Source organism: Setaria italica, chromosome IX (genome assembly GCF_000263155.2).
Source record: "Setaria italica strain Yugu1 chromosome IX, Setaria_italica_v2.0, whole genome shotgun sequence".
Lineage (NCBI taxonomy): Eukaryota > Viridiplantae > Streptophyta > Magnoliopsida > Poales > Poaceae > Setaria > Setaria italica.
This window is the reverse complement of record NC_028458.1, coordinates 2,865,074-2,879,808: the sequence shown is the minus strand read 5'-3', so window position 1 is coordinate 2,879,808 and position 14,735 is coordinate 2,865,074. Positions and strand designations below refer to the sequence as shown.

The following is a 14,735-nucleotide window of genomic DNA, read 5'->3' as shown; positions in this document are numbered from 1 at the left end:
TGGCCGGAGCGTGCAATGAGCTCGTGGCGGCGGCGGCGGCGGCCCGAACGATGGGGGGGTGGCATAGGATTGGCGGGGAGAAACACGAAAACAGTCGGTTGTTGGGGACAAGGAGCTGGATTGAAATACTAAAGAATAGCATGGGATTGATACAAAAAATGTACCACAGTATTGCCCGCATTGCATCCTGCCCCTTCCTTTCTGCTCGAACGGCTGCCGTTGCTCGGTACCCTACTACTAGCACTGGAGAGCTCGGTTGGGCTTAGTTTGGGCCACTGACTGACCGGCCCCATCGAACGTCCCCAAGGCCCAAGCCGCGGAGGCCCGTCGGACCGGACTCGACCAGGCCGCGGCGGGGACACGTGTTGTTGCTCTCTTCAAAATTGTGTGGAGTGAACGGTCTTCAGCTGTGTGCCGATGGAGTGGGAAATGTGGAATCATCAAAGCAATATGCAAACCGACTAGCCTCAAGACCCCTCGACCGTCCTGCCTTGAAGTTAAACTCCCCGTCATCACCTCTAAGAAATTTAAAGCTGGGTACCCTTGCTTGTTGGGTGCACACGAATTTCGCCGTGTGTACTCCTACTTGCACCGTGCAACAGCCGCCGCCACGCTGACTAAGGGAATCGACGAGAGCAATGCCATCCTGAGATCTAGAAGCCGCCGCCATGCCGGCTGGCCCTGCCGCCCGTGGAAGGAAGACAACACTACACGGGGAAGGAACGGAACGCGCGTTTCGTCAGCAGAAGAAGGGCAAAGCATCGATGCCAAAGCCTCGCAGCGAAGGAAAGCCGAAAGCAACGCTACCGAACCATCCTGATCACCCCCTCCAGCTAGCCGCCGCTCCAGAAGCCGTTGCTTTCCTCACCCGGGCCCCGGTTCGACCTCGCCCGCGGGCATTCCAGATGCTTCCACGGTTCCACCCGTCCAACCCCATCGAGCCACAGCTCTCTCTCTCTCTCTCTCTCTCTCTCTCTCTCTCTCTCTCTCTCTCTCTCTCTCTCTCTGCGGGAGACACGCTCACGCCGTCGGGGGCCGGCTATAAAGGGAGGCACGCACGCCCCTGCTCCATTTCCCGTTGCCGCCTGCCTGCGTCATCGCGCCACCACCTTTAGCTCCCAGCAGCTGCTCGCCTTCTTCCAGCTTCCGAGAGCTCACCGGAGGAGGAACAGAGGAGGGCACGGGAAGAAGAAGATGAACGATCCCAAGTACGCCTACCCCTACCCAGCGCAAGGTATACGGTGATTTCCTGGTTAATCCCTCGGTCGATAAAGTTTTTTTTTTTTTTTTTTTTTTGCTGTACGAGACTCGTGTGAAGAACAGCTTAGCCGTGGTGCTGACAGAGGATGTTTCTTTTCTTGCTTTGTGTTGCTATAAAAGGTTACTACCAGGGGCCGTACCAGGGCCCGCCGGTGATGGCGCCGCCGCAGTACGCCGCCGCGCCGCCGAGGAGGGAGCCGAGCTTCCTCGAAGGCTGGTATGCACGCCCAAATCTCTGTTCTTTTTGTTCCTGTGATAGCTTTTACTTTTAACGGGTGTACGTAGTAGGCACAAGTTGCAAGCGAGCTCACTTTAATTTTGTGCCCTTGTCTGAAATTGTTCTGCAGCCTGGCCGCGCTCTGCTGCTGCTGCTTGATCGACGAGTGCTGCTGCGACCCCTCCATCATCTTCGTCAGCTAGAAGAGGAGGATCGGGCTCTTGCGTCGTGTACAGGAACGGCTTCAGCTTCCGGATAGAGCTTGTTAGTTACTCCGTATTAACCACGCTATACGCCTATAGTGATTTTATTCCTGCCAGCTGCAGCTGGTTTCCCATGTACTTACTTACTGATGGAAGCTGATGACAAAAGTGTGTAAACTCTTCTCTCATTTCTGCCTGCCTGTGGTCCCTGTCTTGTTACCGAATCAGATTGCTTGTATATTTGCCGTCGAGTCCTTGGCTGGTTCGATGAAGTGCACGAGTAGGGATCGATTCTTCGCCATTGTGATTGGGTGGATGTAGCTTTTCGAAAGGTGAAGTGACTGGGTGGATAGAGAACCTTCAACCTTGCACAGAAGAAGCAAAAGAGCTAAAGCAGATGATCCGGGAAAGAAAGAAGCCCCGGAGGCCGGAGGCCTCTTAACCTTTCGGTAGTTCAGATGCTCCGGCGGAATACGACTCCCGCTCAGGAAAGAGAGGTTGGCGCGCCCAAATCCAGTCTTTTACGGGCGACGACACGTGCATTCGTGAGAAAACCAAGTTCCCCGGGCTGCCGCGCAAGCCGCAGCCGTCCCCTTTCGCCTCGTCACAATCATGTGATCGGAGAGGTATGGGTCGAGACATCCATGATCCATCCATCGTCTTCAGCCTTCAGGGCAGCCGGGCAGGGCTGCTAGCTTGTCCCGGATGATCCAGAACCTGGAGAAAAACTCGCGCACGCTTCGAATCCTGTGCTCCACAAGTCTGGAAAGCGCCGTCGATGGCTGGGGGGACGGCTCAGTGGCGAATCGACATGTATAGACTAGCACAAAAATGTATGACGATGCGAAACTAGTATTAGTCCTTTTGCATTGAGCTGTATGTAAGAACAATAAACTAGCCAAATACCTTACATCTACAGTGCACGGCCTGCCTTGTTGCTGTATGCAATCAAGCTGGCGAATCAGATGAGGTTCGTGCCGGAAATAATAAACGGAGAGCAACAACAAATCGCAAACGCTAATCCCTTTGTACACCGCACCTGCACAGGCCATGTGTGTTCCCTCATGTTATATGCAACAAGAGGTCTGTTATTTTGGGGAAGTGAGCTTGTTTGGATCGTTATCCTGCTTCAGCGACGAGTCCCCACTCACCAGTTCGTGGAAGGCTTCTACTTTCACAGGCGGCATCCGCATGCCGTATGCGCTCCTGCAACGGAAATCATGGGTAATCATGGGTTAGATCGAACGACGATACAGATGCGGTCGAACCGATGGCTTGAACGGTTCACGCTTACATTGATGGGACCTGATTGAACTGCTGTGCTAGTTGTGCATTCTGATTTGCTGACATGGCCATTTGCTGCTGATTAAGCTGCTGTTGCTGGTTAAGCTGCTGCTGGTGGTGGTTAATTTGCTGCTGCTGTTGAAGGTGTTGTTGCTGTTGTAACTGCTGCTGCTGCTGATTGAGGTGCTGCTGCTGCTGCAGTTGCTGCTGCTGGTTAAGCTGCTGTTGCTGCTGTTGTAGGTGCTGCTGCTGCTGGTTAAGGTGCTGCTGCTGCTGATTAAGCTGTTGCTGCTGCTGTTGCTGTTGGAGTTGCTGCTGCTGAAGTTGCTGTTTCTGATGATGCAGTAGCTGCTGCTGCCTTAGGTTAAATTGTTGCTGTCTAGTAAGAGATCCATATGGGCTATCTATTTGAGAATCCATAGTGTTCTCGATCTTCACATTCACCATAGGCTGGTTCTTGTCTGCCATTGTAAGAGGACCACGGGGGCTGGTCAATTGGCCACTGCGCCTCAGCCAATGCTGCTGCTGCAGAAGCTGCTGCTGCTGTGGTGTCAAATTCTGAAGCTGCTGCTGCTGTTGTGGTGTCAAATTCTGAAGCAGTGACGCAGGAAACTGCCTTGGAATCTGTCAATTGTGGATATATATATACTATGTTAAAACAAATGGGAGAAGCATGAAATAACATTATCATGCTCTCAAAGATATTTCAGCAACGGATTACAGTCTCAAACAAGGATAGCTCTATTACTATATAAATATATATATATATATATATATATATATTAAGAAAATAGTTATATCATGCCAAGCAACACAAATTTCAGGAATCATTTGTTTCAAACAGCTTAGGTAGTTCAAAGAACTATAGATTCCAACAAACAAATATACTAGAAATGTTTCTTTGACTGACCAATTGCTGCTGTTAACTGGATATTCAAGACCAGGCTGGTTTCACAGAACTCTCTAATTCAGCAGGTAAATACTAGGGCATAAATGTTACCATGGGCTGCCAATCACATTTGCTGTCTCAAATGTATCAAATATCAAAATAGGCGTCACTGAGAAAGGGTCCACAAATGGCAGTCCTCGTTCTTAGTAGCTACCAATGTTGTTCTGCACCATTCTAGTATAGTTTCATATGGCCCTTGTATTCATCTAAATGGATCTATTTCAGAATTCAGAGTATTCTCTGAAGAGCAAATCTTCAAATAAAGACATCTGAGCAGGAAGTGACCAAATCAGGCAGATTTAAGCAAAGCCACTACCTGATTTGTTCCTTAACAAAAATTAACAATAATGTCAACCAAGACCACTAGTTTTTACTCGTAAGTGGTAACCACCATAGTACACTTCCGTTGGGATCCAAACCAAACTGATAATGTAAACAGAATTCCTCTGAAATCCAGTTCTTAAGAACGACGATATATTGTCCCTGCTACCGATATTGACAGCCAAGCAATATCTACTCCCACCAACTGACTCAAGTGGCAGGTAGCCTATATAACCAAAGGGTCTGTTTAGTGGGCTAAATCCACTCAAACTTGCTTTGTTATGGACAGATGCAGGATAAATATTTTTTAATCTAATAAAACTATTCTTCTCAAGAAGAAATTCACATATGCAATAGAAAATAAATGTACCGAACATAAAGCAAAATGCAAGTATGGCCCATTAGCAGTAACTATGTACCTGCTGTGCATGAAGAAGGGAATTTGGATGTTGCGACTGGAGAACTTGTGCATCCTGATGAATGGGGTAGTTGGCCGTTCTAGTTCCTGTCTTTGTGATCTCCATCAAGGGTCCAATGTTACTGCATGTCACATAAAAATCACAATCAAGACTTCAGCAGCTATTTTCTGAATAGCATGTGTCTGCAATCAATACAAGTATAGAGTGAACCTATATAAAGATGTCCAGCTATTTTCTGAATATTTTAGCCAGATATCTTAACACAACACAGGGTGCAATAAGCTAAAGTTGCCCTTGTGGGGCCCCAACCCTGTCCAGCAGATTGGCAGTGAAGAGCAAGAAGTTAATACTAGGAAACACAGCACGCAGCCAACCATACAGATCTCAGATTTGACAGTACAGGTCCAGATAAATATGACCGCATGAGTCTCTGGTTCTGCTCCGAGAGCTTACTGAAGAGGTGCTAAGATACAATGGAAATTTGTATCATATTGGAGAAGTGAAGAGGTGTTAAGATACAATAGAATTTTTCCTCGCAAGAGAAAAGAAAAGATACAATGGAAATTTGGTCATGTGGACCCCTAAAGTCAGTTGTGCAGGACAGCATCTAATTTGTACCTGGACCCTATCAAACAGAGATAGATAAACAAAAGACAACAGCTCATCGTTCGTGACATTTTTTTCCATTCATCCTCTTGTATTTCCTTTTCCTTCCTCATATCCAAGTTCAGCATGATGAATCAAATTGGTGGATGGAACATAGCAGTTCAGATGCAAGGATGAAATTCATGACTACAAGGATATATATTTTGGTGTAGTAGTGCATCTGTTATACCAATTCAACTCCAGCTTTTAGTTATAAATACATGCTTAGAATGTGTTACATTAAAAAGAAAGAAAAAGAAAAGAGGCTTTCTACTGAAAAGTGGAAGTGGCAGACATAACAATGGACAGATAAATCTACCAAAACGGTTAAAACAGCAGTCATATGAATCAATGTATAAACTCTCTGAAATGGATTATCAAGCCAATACTCAGAGTCCCAATCAGAAACACGGAATATGACAAAAGGAATATAAACAAAATAGACAGATACACACACTTAAACATAACAGGATTGACATACCTGTAGCCAACAGTCTGTAGGAACATCTTAAGGAGTTCAATCGATGAAAATTGCTTCCTGTAGCTATCAGTTAGAAGCTTCAAATTGCGTCCCAGTTTACATATGTGCTTAATAATTATCTCTGAAAGAACATCAATAGAGGCTGCAGTTCCACTTTCAAAGTCTGAATTTGCTAAGTAGCGAGCAACCAACTTCCTTGTCATGAGCAATGCTTGCTCCTGGCTTAAAGATTTCCCTTCTATTCTAGATCCATCTTTTCCTCTATATTTGTTTCCTGTCTTGTAATATTCAGGCACCATGCCGAACCTTTCAAGCATTGCAGTGTTGCGGCTAACTGGTGCTGGTAAATTATCAAGAATCCCATGAACCTCTATTTTATTGGTCATAGATATTCCACTTGTTCTAGGAATTGCACTTTCTGGAACACAGTCAGATGAAAATCTAATTTCTGGAATAAAAGTTTCATCGGTTGAATTGCTGTGCTCCCCAGCATTCTTTGAGTGCAGGGAAGGACCATTTTCCACCATGGGAGCAGATACACTAGGATCATCCATAAACACGGCCCTCTTCCTTTTATGTACACTGCAAACCTTAAGATAGTCCGACATTCCCTCTGGTGTTCTCTTTGGTATTTCTTTGTCACCTGAGCGAAGCGTGCTGTGCCATGTCCTGAACTTGTTAGCATATTGTTTGTACCACGTGTCAGGTAATTCGTCATATCGATTATGCCTTTGAGACATCATTGAACTGTCCCTGCTTGGACTAAACGCAGTTCTAGAATGCACCTGCAGCAAATGGGAAGTCTTAAACCATCAGAATATAGCAGATGAATTGATGCCATCTTTGGTTAGCATGCCAGGATTGCAACTACCATATGACAACAGTTTACAAAACGCATATTAAACAGTTAAGGACCACACTCAAGTACTCAACACTCAGGGATTTGATTCATTTGACTTAAGTTGCATGGCATGAAATTACAATTGACACAGGGACATCATACACTAATTAACCGAGCAGGCTGCAGGCTAAAGCAAGACAGTGCCAACATGTCATTGTCCAATAAAGAACCTAACTTGCATGTGGTTTTTGCAATTTTCCCTTTTCACAAGGAGTTAGATTAAGCAGCCCAGCAGCAATATGTCCAGGAGTTTTTCAGTTAATGGGCAGATTTAGAATCTAGATAAGAATTAATGACAATAACAACTATAGGAGAAAAGCTGCATCATGTAACAATGAATGTACCACAATAAACATGTGGCAAAGATGTTTTAACTATGAAAATAATGTAAGACATCTGAAATCAAATAAGACTACAAAGTACAACATGAACATGCCATATGGCCGTGGCTTGCACTGTTGAATAGCACAAGCACATTATTCAAGAAATCAGGGATGAAAAAGCCAGGTATAAAAAGAAAGCTTTTTCATATGCAGCAGCCTGCAATAACAAAAACAAGCATGAAACAGGAAAAAAAGCATGAAATGGGAAAATTCTCAAAAAAAAAAAAACATGAAACGGTAAAGGCCTAACATACTTGATGTTGAGTGTTATCTTCCTGCTCATCTTCCAAAGAGAAATAAATATCATCTCCATGAAGCTGAAGATCTGGAAATAACAAACCAGAAAATATCAATCAGTCGTTTTGGGTTTAAAAACCATCTGTTACTGCTTTCTTCTTTAAAATTAATCACTTATGTCTCAAAATGACTTCAGGTATAGATGTTTATTGATTATTGAACATGCAAATTTCCAGCTTCCTAAAAATAGGTCATGGATATTTGGTACTTGTGTAATTCTAATTAATGGACTGGGTATTAAAACGTAAATCCAGATAGAAGTTTCAGAACTAACTAAATTGCCCCCTGGGAAAGTTTAGCATTGCATAGAGATGATATTTTAAATAATAAGTAATTTTTTTTTTATTTACAGAAGAACCTTGTACAGGAAGCTATGTATAATAATTGGCTATCTAATTACAATGCAAATCACATGCTAGCTATTAATGTGGTGCAGTTTTTAAATTATGTGAACGGATTCTTAAAGCCACTTGCTGTCCAATTGAACCTAACATCCAATTTAGTGTTATCCAGAATGGGTGCAAAAAAAGAAAAGAAAAAAGGAATTGCAATATACGACAAAGCGTAGCGCCTTACAGTCTATGCTGGCCGACATTTGTGAGATGCTAGTGGAACATTTCCTAGTGTGCATAAAGTAACATGCACATTCAAACTGTATTAACCCAACAAGAACTTGCACGGATGATAAATTGAAAGGGTAGTTTAAAGGAGCAGCTCCTGAGCAGAATGAGGTGCAATTTCAGGGAGGAATAACTATCTGAACTGAAGAGAACAGTCTGTTCCAAGAGGTGACAATGTATCCCAGAAACCTTGCTTGGTTCAAGCTACCTAGTAGTGGAAATGATTACAGATGCTTGTCTCAGATAACAAAGTTTAAGCCTAACTAGTTGAACATCACAAAACCTTTTGATTGAAGAAAGGAGAGGAGAGCAACAGAGCCAGCAGATCATTTTGGAGGGCAACAAGAGGACAGATTATGGAGATAATTGTTTGCCATAGTTTCTTATCAGGCTTTTAATCATGAATTACCACAACTTTATATCGAATTCCAATTCTAGAAGTTACCATGTCTTGCCAACCACTAGTACATCCTAAACTAGGGAGGTTATCAAGCTAATATTTTAAGGTCAGTCCCCAAATTCTGTGTCTAAACAACAATACCATTTCAAGCCACAATGACCACAGTACTAATATCTCCACCCTCAGATTCAAACCGGAGAAGCTTGCTTACTCTACACCACTAAACAAGTAGCCAACCATCCACGGATGACACCACTGAAAGCTAGAACACAAAAGCAGGTAACCCCTGCAACGAATTTTTTTTTCACGAAATTGAAGCGCAAAATTCCTCGAGCCCCAGAGATTCGAGCAGCAGATCCCTAAATCCCATCAACCGAATGGCGCGAGCAGCGCACAGAGCGTGTGAAATGCACTTACAGTTGGCGTTGATGGAGTGGAGACCGGCAGGGCCCGCGCCGCGGGGGCCAAGTTGGAGCGCAGCGGAGGCCTTGTCGAAGAGGAGCGCGCGGACGCGGAGCTGGAGTAGGAGGAGCGGACGCGGGGGCGGCGAAGGGGAGGCGGCGGGGGAGAGGAAGTTGTCCCATGTGGCCGGGGACGTGAGGTGCTGCGTGAGCGCGGCGTGCGCGGCGTCATCGCCCAGCCACGCGCGCCACGCGCCGCACGCCTCCAGCCGCCGCGCGAGCTCGTAGCCGCGCCCGTCCTCGCCCAGCAGCTGCGCCCCGGCCGCCGCCATCCGCGCGGCGGTTGCGTCGCCCGCTCGGACTGGTCCGCGCGCCGGGATCTCACTCGTCAGCTTCACTCCCGGCGGTGGGACTTCGGGGTCCGGAGACTCTGGTGCTCTCGGAGCTTGGACGCCGGCCAAGGCCAACCCCGGCGGAGAAGGAAGCGTAGGTCGTGGTCCGACTGGGATCAACATGTGGAATCTTGCAGCCCACCAGGCCTAACTAGGCCCAATCATTCTATGGTCTTATCTATTTTTTTTTCCCCCTTAGCGATTACCTGTACTCTTATCTGAATAACAAGTTTTGAACAAAATTTGCAACAAGTTTTCAGTATAAAAGTAGTTATGAACGAACAGACAGTTATCTTTCAAAATCCAGACACGTGAAGAAACTGTTTTTATTGCGCACACAAGTTATTTAGGCCATGTTTAGTTACTCCCAACTCCCAACTTTGACACTATGCAAAAAGAAGATTCCCCATCACATCAAACTTGCGGTACATGCATGGAGTACTAAATGCAGATGAAATTAAAAACTAATTGCACAGTTTTGTTGTACTTTGCGAGACGAATCTTTTGAGCCTAATTAGTCAATATTTGGACAATAATTCACAAATACAAACGAAACGCTACAGTGTGCTACAGTGCTGTAACAGTAATTTGGCACCCCCAAATTCGCCAAACTAAACACGGCCTTACAGTGTGGAGCCTAGCTAGAGAAGCTAAAGTGACTTTCAGGTGTCAAGTGGAATTGACTTGTAAGTTTGAAAAGTATCTCAGGGCCACTGGAGACGGGCAAGCCTTCCTCGACGATGTGACCGTGTCTCACCTTTCTTCAGTTGCAAGCCAACGCGACGCCCACTCGCCCAGAGAACGAAACGCCCGAAATCCCGACGCAAGGGGCCAAAGAAACCGACCAAAAATGTCGCCGTAGTTGGAATCGTCGTCTTCGTCAGTCCATCGCGCTTCGCCGCCAAGGAATCGTGGCCACGGCGGCGCTACGACTCGTGACATCGACATGTCCGGGTCACAGCTCAGCTCAGCTCAGCTCCACCGCCACCAACTCCTCCCCCAAGACAAACAACAGGACAGGACGCCGCGGAAGCTAATATTGTATGGTTGCGTCCGCTGCCCGCTCGGTCCTTCACGAGCAAGCACCCCAGAGGACGCAACGAAATTGACGGGCCGTGCCGTGTCGCCGTCGGTGATGATCGCCGCCGTGACGCGGCACTGCTGCAGCACCACCCCCCGGGTCCCGAGAAAGCTCTATAAGTGCAGGGGGTGAGGGCAGTGGTAGCTCTCAAGCCTCAAGGGACCAGCTGATCTGTGATCTGGCACGGGCCACCAAGAGACTACCACTTCGTGTTCGTGTTACTGGTGTGTGCGTGTGCGTGTGTGAGCCGGGGAGTCCTTGTGGTCGGTGAAGGCATGGAGGGCTCGTTGCTAAGCGGGCTCAACTCCGGCGTGGTGCTGAGCCTGATCGCCGTGCTGTGGACGGTGGTGTGGCAGAACCTGCAGCACCTCCAGCTGCAGCAGTTCTTCGGGCGCCACCTGAGCCGCCACGCGCGGCGGCTGGCGGCGATGGTGGATCCCTACCTGTCGGTCACCATCGCCGAGTACGAGGGCGGCCGGATGAAGCGCAGCGACGCCTTCGAGGAGGTCAAGGCCTACCTCAGCGCCGCCTGCTCCCGCGGCGTGCGCCACCTCCGGGCCGAGGGCGCCAAGGACACCGACAAGCTCGTCCTCAGCATGGTCGACGGCGAGGAGGTGGCCGACGAGTTCGAGGGCGCCACGGTCTGGTGGTGGGCCTACTCCAAGTCACCGCCGCGCTCCGACCCCGCCGCGGCGTGGTTCGGCGGCGCCGGCGCCGGCGCGCAGGAGGAGCGCCGGTTCTACAGGCTCTTCTTCCTCGAGCGCCACCGCGACCTCGTGCTCGACACCTACCTCCCGCTCGTCCGGCAGCGGGGCCGCGCCGTCATGGTGAAGAACCGGCAGCGGAAGCTCTTCACCAACATCTCCACGCACCAGTGGAGCGACGGCGGGTACATGAGGTCGGCGTGGAGCCACGTGGTGTTCGAGCACCCCAAGACGTTCGCCACGCTCGCCATGGACCCGGCGAAGAAGAAGGAGATCACGGACGACCTCGACATGTTCAAGAACGGCAAGGACTACTACGCCCGCGTCGGCAAGGCGTGGAAGCGCGGGTACCTCCTGTACGGCCCGCCGGGGACGGGAAAGTCGGCCATGATCGCCGCCATGGCCAACTACCTCGACTACGACATCTACGACATCGAGCTCACGTCCGTGCACTCCAACACCGACCTCCGCAAACTGTTCATCGAGACGACGAGCAAGTCCATCATCGTCATCGAGGACATCGACTGCTCGCTCGACCTCACCGGCGCGCGCAAGAAGAAGAAAGCCGCTGCGGAGGACGACGACAAGAAGGACGGCGCCGCGGCTGCCGCCAAGGCCGCCGCTGGCGGCGACAGGAAGGACACCAGCAGCAAGGTGACGCTGTCCGGCCTGCTCAACTTCATCGACGGGCTGTGGTCGGCGTGTGGCGGCGAGCGGATCATCGTGTTCACCACCAACCACGTGGAGAAGCTGGACCCGGCGCTCATCAGGAGGGGCCGCATGGACAAGCACATCGAGATGTCCTACTGCGGCTTCGAGGCCTTCAAGTTCCTCGCCAAGACGTACCTCGACGTCGACGCCCACCCGCTGTTCGACGCCGTTGAGGAGCTGCTGCGGGAGGTGGAGATGACGCCCGCCGACGTCGCCGAGAACCTGACGCCCAAGAGCCTGGAGGACAACCCGGACTCGTGCCTCGCGGCCTTGGTGAAGGCGCTGGAAGAGGCCAAGGAGAAGAAGAAGGCGAGTGGGGGGGGTGGTCATGACGAACAAGATTCCGAGGAGGAGGAAGAGTAGTTTCGATTGACGATTGCCAAATTGTCTGCTGATTTTCTCGTGGTTTGTGTTAGAGAGATCTCGCATCGAATTAGCCAGCCGCTTCATCAGTTAGTAAACTCTTGTAGACAGTAGACTCGATCGGGTAGTAGCATTGTCAGGAACACTATGCTTTCGTGAACAGAGGGAGTGCAGCTATGTTAGAAATAAAATAAGTTAACACCAGGTCAACGTGAACTTTTTCTCGGAAAGAAAGAAACGTGACGAGAACTTTGTGAAACGAAAATCCTGGATTTGGAACGCTGAACTTTCAGTCTCTGCCAGTAACGGAGAAGAACGTCTGCAAAGCAAAGTCCAGCTTGGTCTTTGGGAAACAGCGAGAGTGCGATGCGCGCATAGGATCCCGCGCCTTTACTCGGTGCGCGTGGCGTGGTCACTGGGGCCACATGTAACCTGGAGCGATCTGGGATTAGAGAATTGAGACTGACAGATGGGATGTCAGACTGATACTGAAAGCGATGGATGCATCATCGGCTCAGTGACGCAACCTAGCTGGCGTTTTGCTGGTTGGCGTGCGTGCAACCTAGCTGCCTGGGTGAAACCATAGCCACGCAAGATTTAACCATCAACTACAAGATTAGTAAAATTGACAAAAACTTGTGTTCAGTCTACACGGTCCTAACAGGGATTATGTATGAACTGATCCTTTCGCTTGTGCAGCAACCGAAGCACTATGAAATCATCAAGAATCCATTCCACTGTGTGGGGAGAAATTGCGCATCAAGTGACCATCCCTTAACACGAGTGATAATATCTCATCCACCCTAGCATAAGTGATCCGTCAAAATTTTCCAAAGCCAGATAACATTGAAGCTCTGGTATTACACAACCGCGTGAAAGGCTCTTTCTTTTCTAAAACCTCGCGAACTGTCGCTTATTGCCACCGTCTTTGTCCTTCCTTCCGTAAGGATTCGAAGGGCCGATGCCATGCCTCTTCCCACCATCTAATCTCCTCTTCTTCCTATGTTTCGCTGCACTGCTCTCCAGGTCCAGATTCACCTTAGGAGGGCTTCTGAAACAGAATGATGCAGCTACTTTCTGCAGGATAGCAACGAATTCGACATTAGATTGTTGAGTTTTCTGTACGGTACCACAACGCGGCAATCCATACGCAATTAACTGATGCTCATTTTCATGCCGTTGACGCCATACAGGGTATATGAAATAGCATCATTTATCTTATACCAACAGGACAAACTATATTTACATTCTCTGCTACCTTGGTTGATTCAAGGGATAAACTAAACTTTAGGAAATATCAACTGTGCGATAACTGAAAACTCTGCAGAAAATTTACCTGCAGATCGAGTTGATGGACGTTAAAAATGTCTTTCATAGAGTGGGAGTCGTACGCCAAAACGTAGGATCGGTAGGCTTCTTTTGCAGACTGGTTTAGATAGTAATTATCGCTAACAATTTTCTCCTGCATAACAATTCTAGCTATAAATGCCCGACAAAAGAAGGGGAACTGAAATAATTTGGGTATCCTGAAAGAGATACTTACGAGGTGTGATTGCAGATTTGGCACATTTTTTTGACTGAACTCATATTCAGTCAGGGCAACCCTGGCCGCCTGCAGACAATCAATAAATGTGTGATTTCTCTTAATTCAGGGGGGAAGGCACGGATATTATGTTGTTCATAAATACCTTCAGGTAAATGAGAAATTTCAATTCTTCTGGTAGTAAGAACAGTAAGGCACTTCCTTTGCCTTTGTCACCACGTGCAGTGCGCCCAACTCTGTGAATGTAATCCTGAAAGTGAAATTCCAAATTGCAGTTAGAGGAAGAGAGTAGTAGATTGCACTGGATCTGTTTAGAGTCACCAACCTTTGGCTCATCTGGAGGATCATACTGCACGATATAATCCTAAAGAAGGAACCAGATGCTTCAATTAGCTGGGAAAAAAAATTATGTCTCATGTTAAAAGATAACAGGCCAAAACCTTACCACATCAGGGATATCAAGTCCACGTGCAGCCACATTCGTGCACAATAAGATGCCCTTTTCTGCCTTGCAAAAGTTAAAGAATGTTGTAGTTCGTTTCTGCTGCTTTTGTTTCCCATGGATATCAAAACACTCTATCCCAATGAAATTCAGAAGTTCTGTGTGGAACTTGACTGAATTGCATGATGAAAAGAACACCATGACCTTCTTATTCTGTTTCTTTTTTAGGAAAGCATACAGAACCAGGAACCTCTTCTCACTAGAAATGACACAATACCCCTGTTGTAAGCCTTCAACAGTAGCCTGCTGAAGAATCAAGGTTATTTTTCCTACAAAATACTCTTGAAAGTATAGTTGAATAACCTGGTGAAGCAGTTCCTTACCTTTGAGTTATCATCATCAACTCCAACATAAACTGGTTTTTCTTTACTTTCTTCATTTTTCTCAAATGACAATTTAGCAAATTTTTCAACCTGTGTGAGATACATCAAAGCATAAGAAGAAAAGCAATCTATAGAAATCATGGATAAGAATTTTGAATAAACTGGATAACAGATCTACCAACCTCTGGAGTCTGTGTGGCAGAAAAAAGAACAGTCTGCCTATTCTGCATATCATCCATAATACAACGAAAGAGAAAACATTATGTCAGTGCAAAGTTCAAAGCTACTTCCTCCGTATCAAATTGTAAGCTGTTTTGGCATCTAGATATACACTA

The 14,735-nt window shown here is 47.5% G+C and overlaps 3 protein-coding genes across 5 annotated transcripts in view; 1 reads left to right on the top strand and 2 right to left on the bottom strand.

Moving 5' to 3' along the window:
• Window positions 1-1,858: 1,858 nt before the first annotated feature.
• On the bottom strand, window positions 1,859-9,287 carry LOC101786305. Of its 2 annotated transcripts, XR_002675906.1 has the most exons (7): window positions 8,798-9,287; window positions 7,318-7,388; window positions 5,780-6,564; window positions 4,654-4,774; window positions 2,975-3,588; window positions 2,587-2,886; window positions 1,859-2,500 (listed from the first exon to the last, which is right to left on the bottom strand). XR_002675906.1 is itself a non-coding variant. In XM_004981330.2 (6 exons), the coding sequence occupies exons 1-6, from the start codon at window positions 9,111-9,113 to the stop codon at window positions 2,769-2,771; spliced, it is 2,025 nt and encodes a 674-aa protein (XP_004981387.1). In that variant the 5' UTR covers window positions 9,114-9,287; the 3' UTR covers window positions 2,515-2,768. The 2 variants fall into 2 exon arrangements, 1 of the variants encoding a protein (XP_004981387.1); XM_004981330.2 differs by lacking the exon at window positions 1,859-2,500 and having other exon boundaries at window positions 2,515-2,886.
• Window positions 9,288-10,248: 961 nt separating this feature from the next.
• LOC101785894 (AAA-ATPase ASD, mitochondrial) lies at window positions 10,249-12,297 on the top strand. The gene has a single exon (XM_004981329.3). It carries the CDS (start codon window positions 10,530-10,532, stop codon window positions 12,030-12,032), a length of 1,503 nt encoding a protein of 500 aa, XP_004981386.1. The 5' UTR covers window positions 10,249-10,529; the 3' UTR covers window positions 12,033-12,297.
• Window positions 12,298-12,702: 405 nt separating this feature from the next.
• Window positions 12,703-14,735, bottom strand: part of LOC101785484 (DEAD-box ATP-dependent RNA helicase 27) — a 5,038-nt gene continuing 3,005 nt past the window's right edge. Inside the window, exons 5-12 of one of the 2 annotated variants that reach the window (XM_012848682.2) lie at window positions 14,583-14,624; window positions 14,401-14,490; window positions 14,021-14,323; window positions 13,901-13,939; window positions 13,721-13,825; window positions 13,576-13,644; window positions 13,369-13,494; window positions 12,703-13,109 (exon numbers count right to left, since the gene is read on the bottom strand). In XM_012848682.2, coding sequence (XP_012704136.1) covers window positions 12,924-13,109; window positions 13,369-13,494; window positions 13,576-13,644; window positions 13,721-13,825; window positions 13,901-13,939; window positions 14,021-14,323; window positions 14,401-14,490; window positions 14,583-14,624 — 960 coding nt within the window. In that variant the 3' untranslated portion in view covers window positions 12,703-12,923. The remainder of the gene's footprint in view (window positions 13,110-13,368; window positions 13,495-13,575; window positions 13,645-13,720; window positions 13,826-13,900; window positions 13,940-14,020; window positions 14,324-14,400; window positions 14,491-14,582; window positions 14,625-14,735) is intronic. The other variant, XM_004981328.3, reaches the window with a different exon arrangement.

Excerpts from the sequence above, each read along its gene's own strand:
- LOC101786305 (XM_004981330.2), bottom strand. The coding sequence starts at position 9,113 with ATGGCGGCGGCCGGGGCGCAGCTGCTGGGCGAGGACGGGCGCGGCTAC. Across the intron at positions 3,589-4,653 it reads CCCTTCTTCATGCACAGCAG|ATTCCAAGGCAGTTTCCTGC; the intron begins GTACATAGTTAC and ends CACAATTGACAG. Across the intron at positions 2,887-2,974 it reads TTCAATCAGGTCCCATCAAT|GAGCGCATACGGCATGCGGA; the intron begins GTAAGCGTGAAC and ends TTTCCGTTGCAG.
- LOC101785894 (XM_004981329.3), top strand. The coding sequence starts at position 10,530 with ATGGAGGGCTCGTTGCTAAGCGGGCTCAACTCCGGCGTGGTGCTGAGC.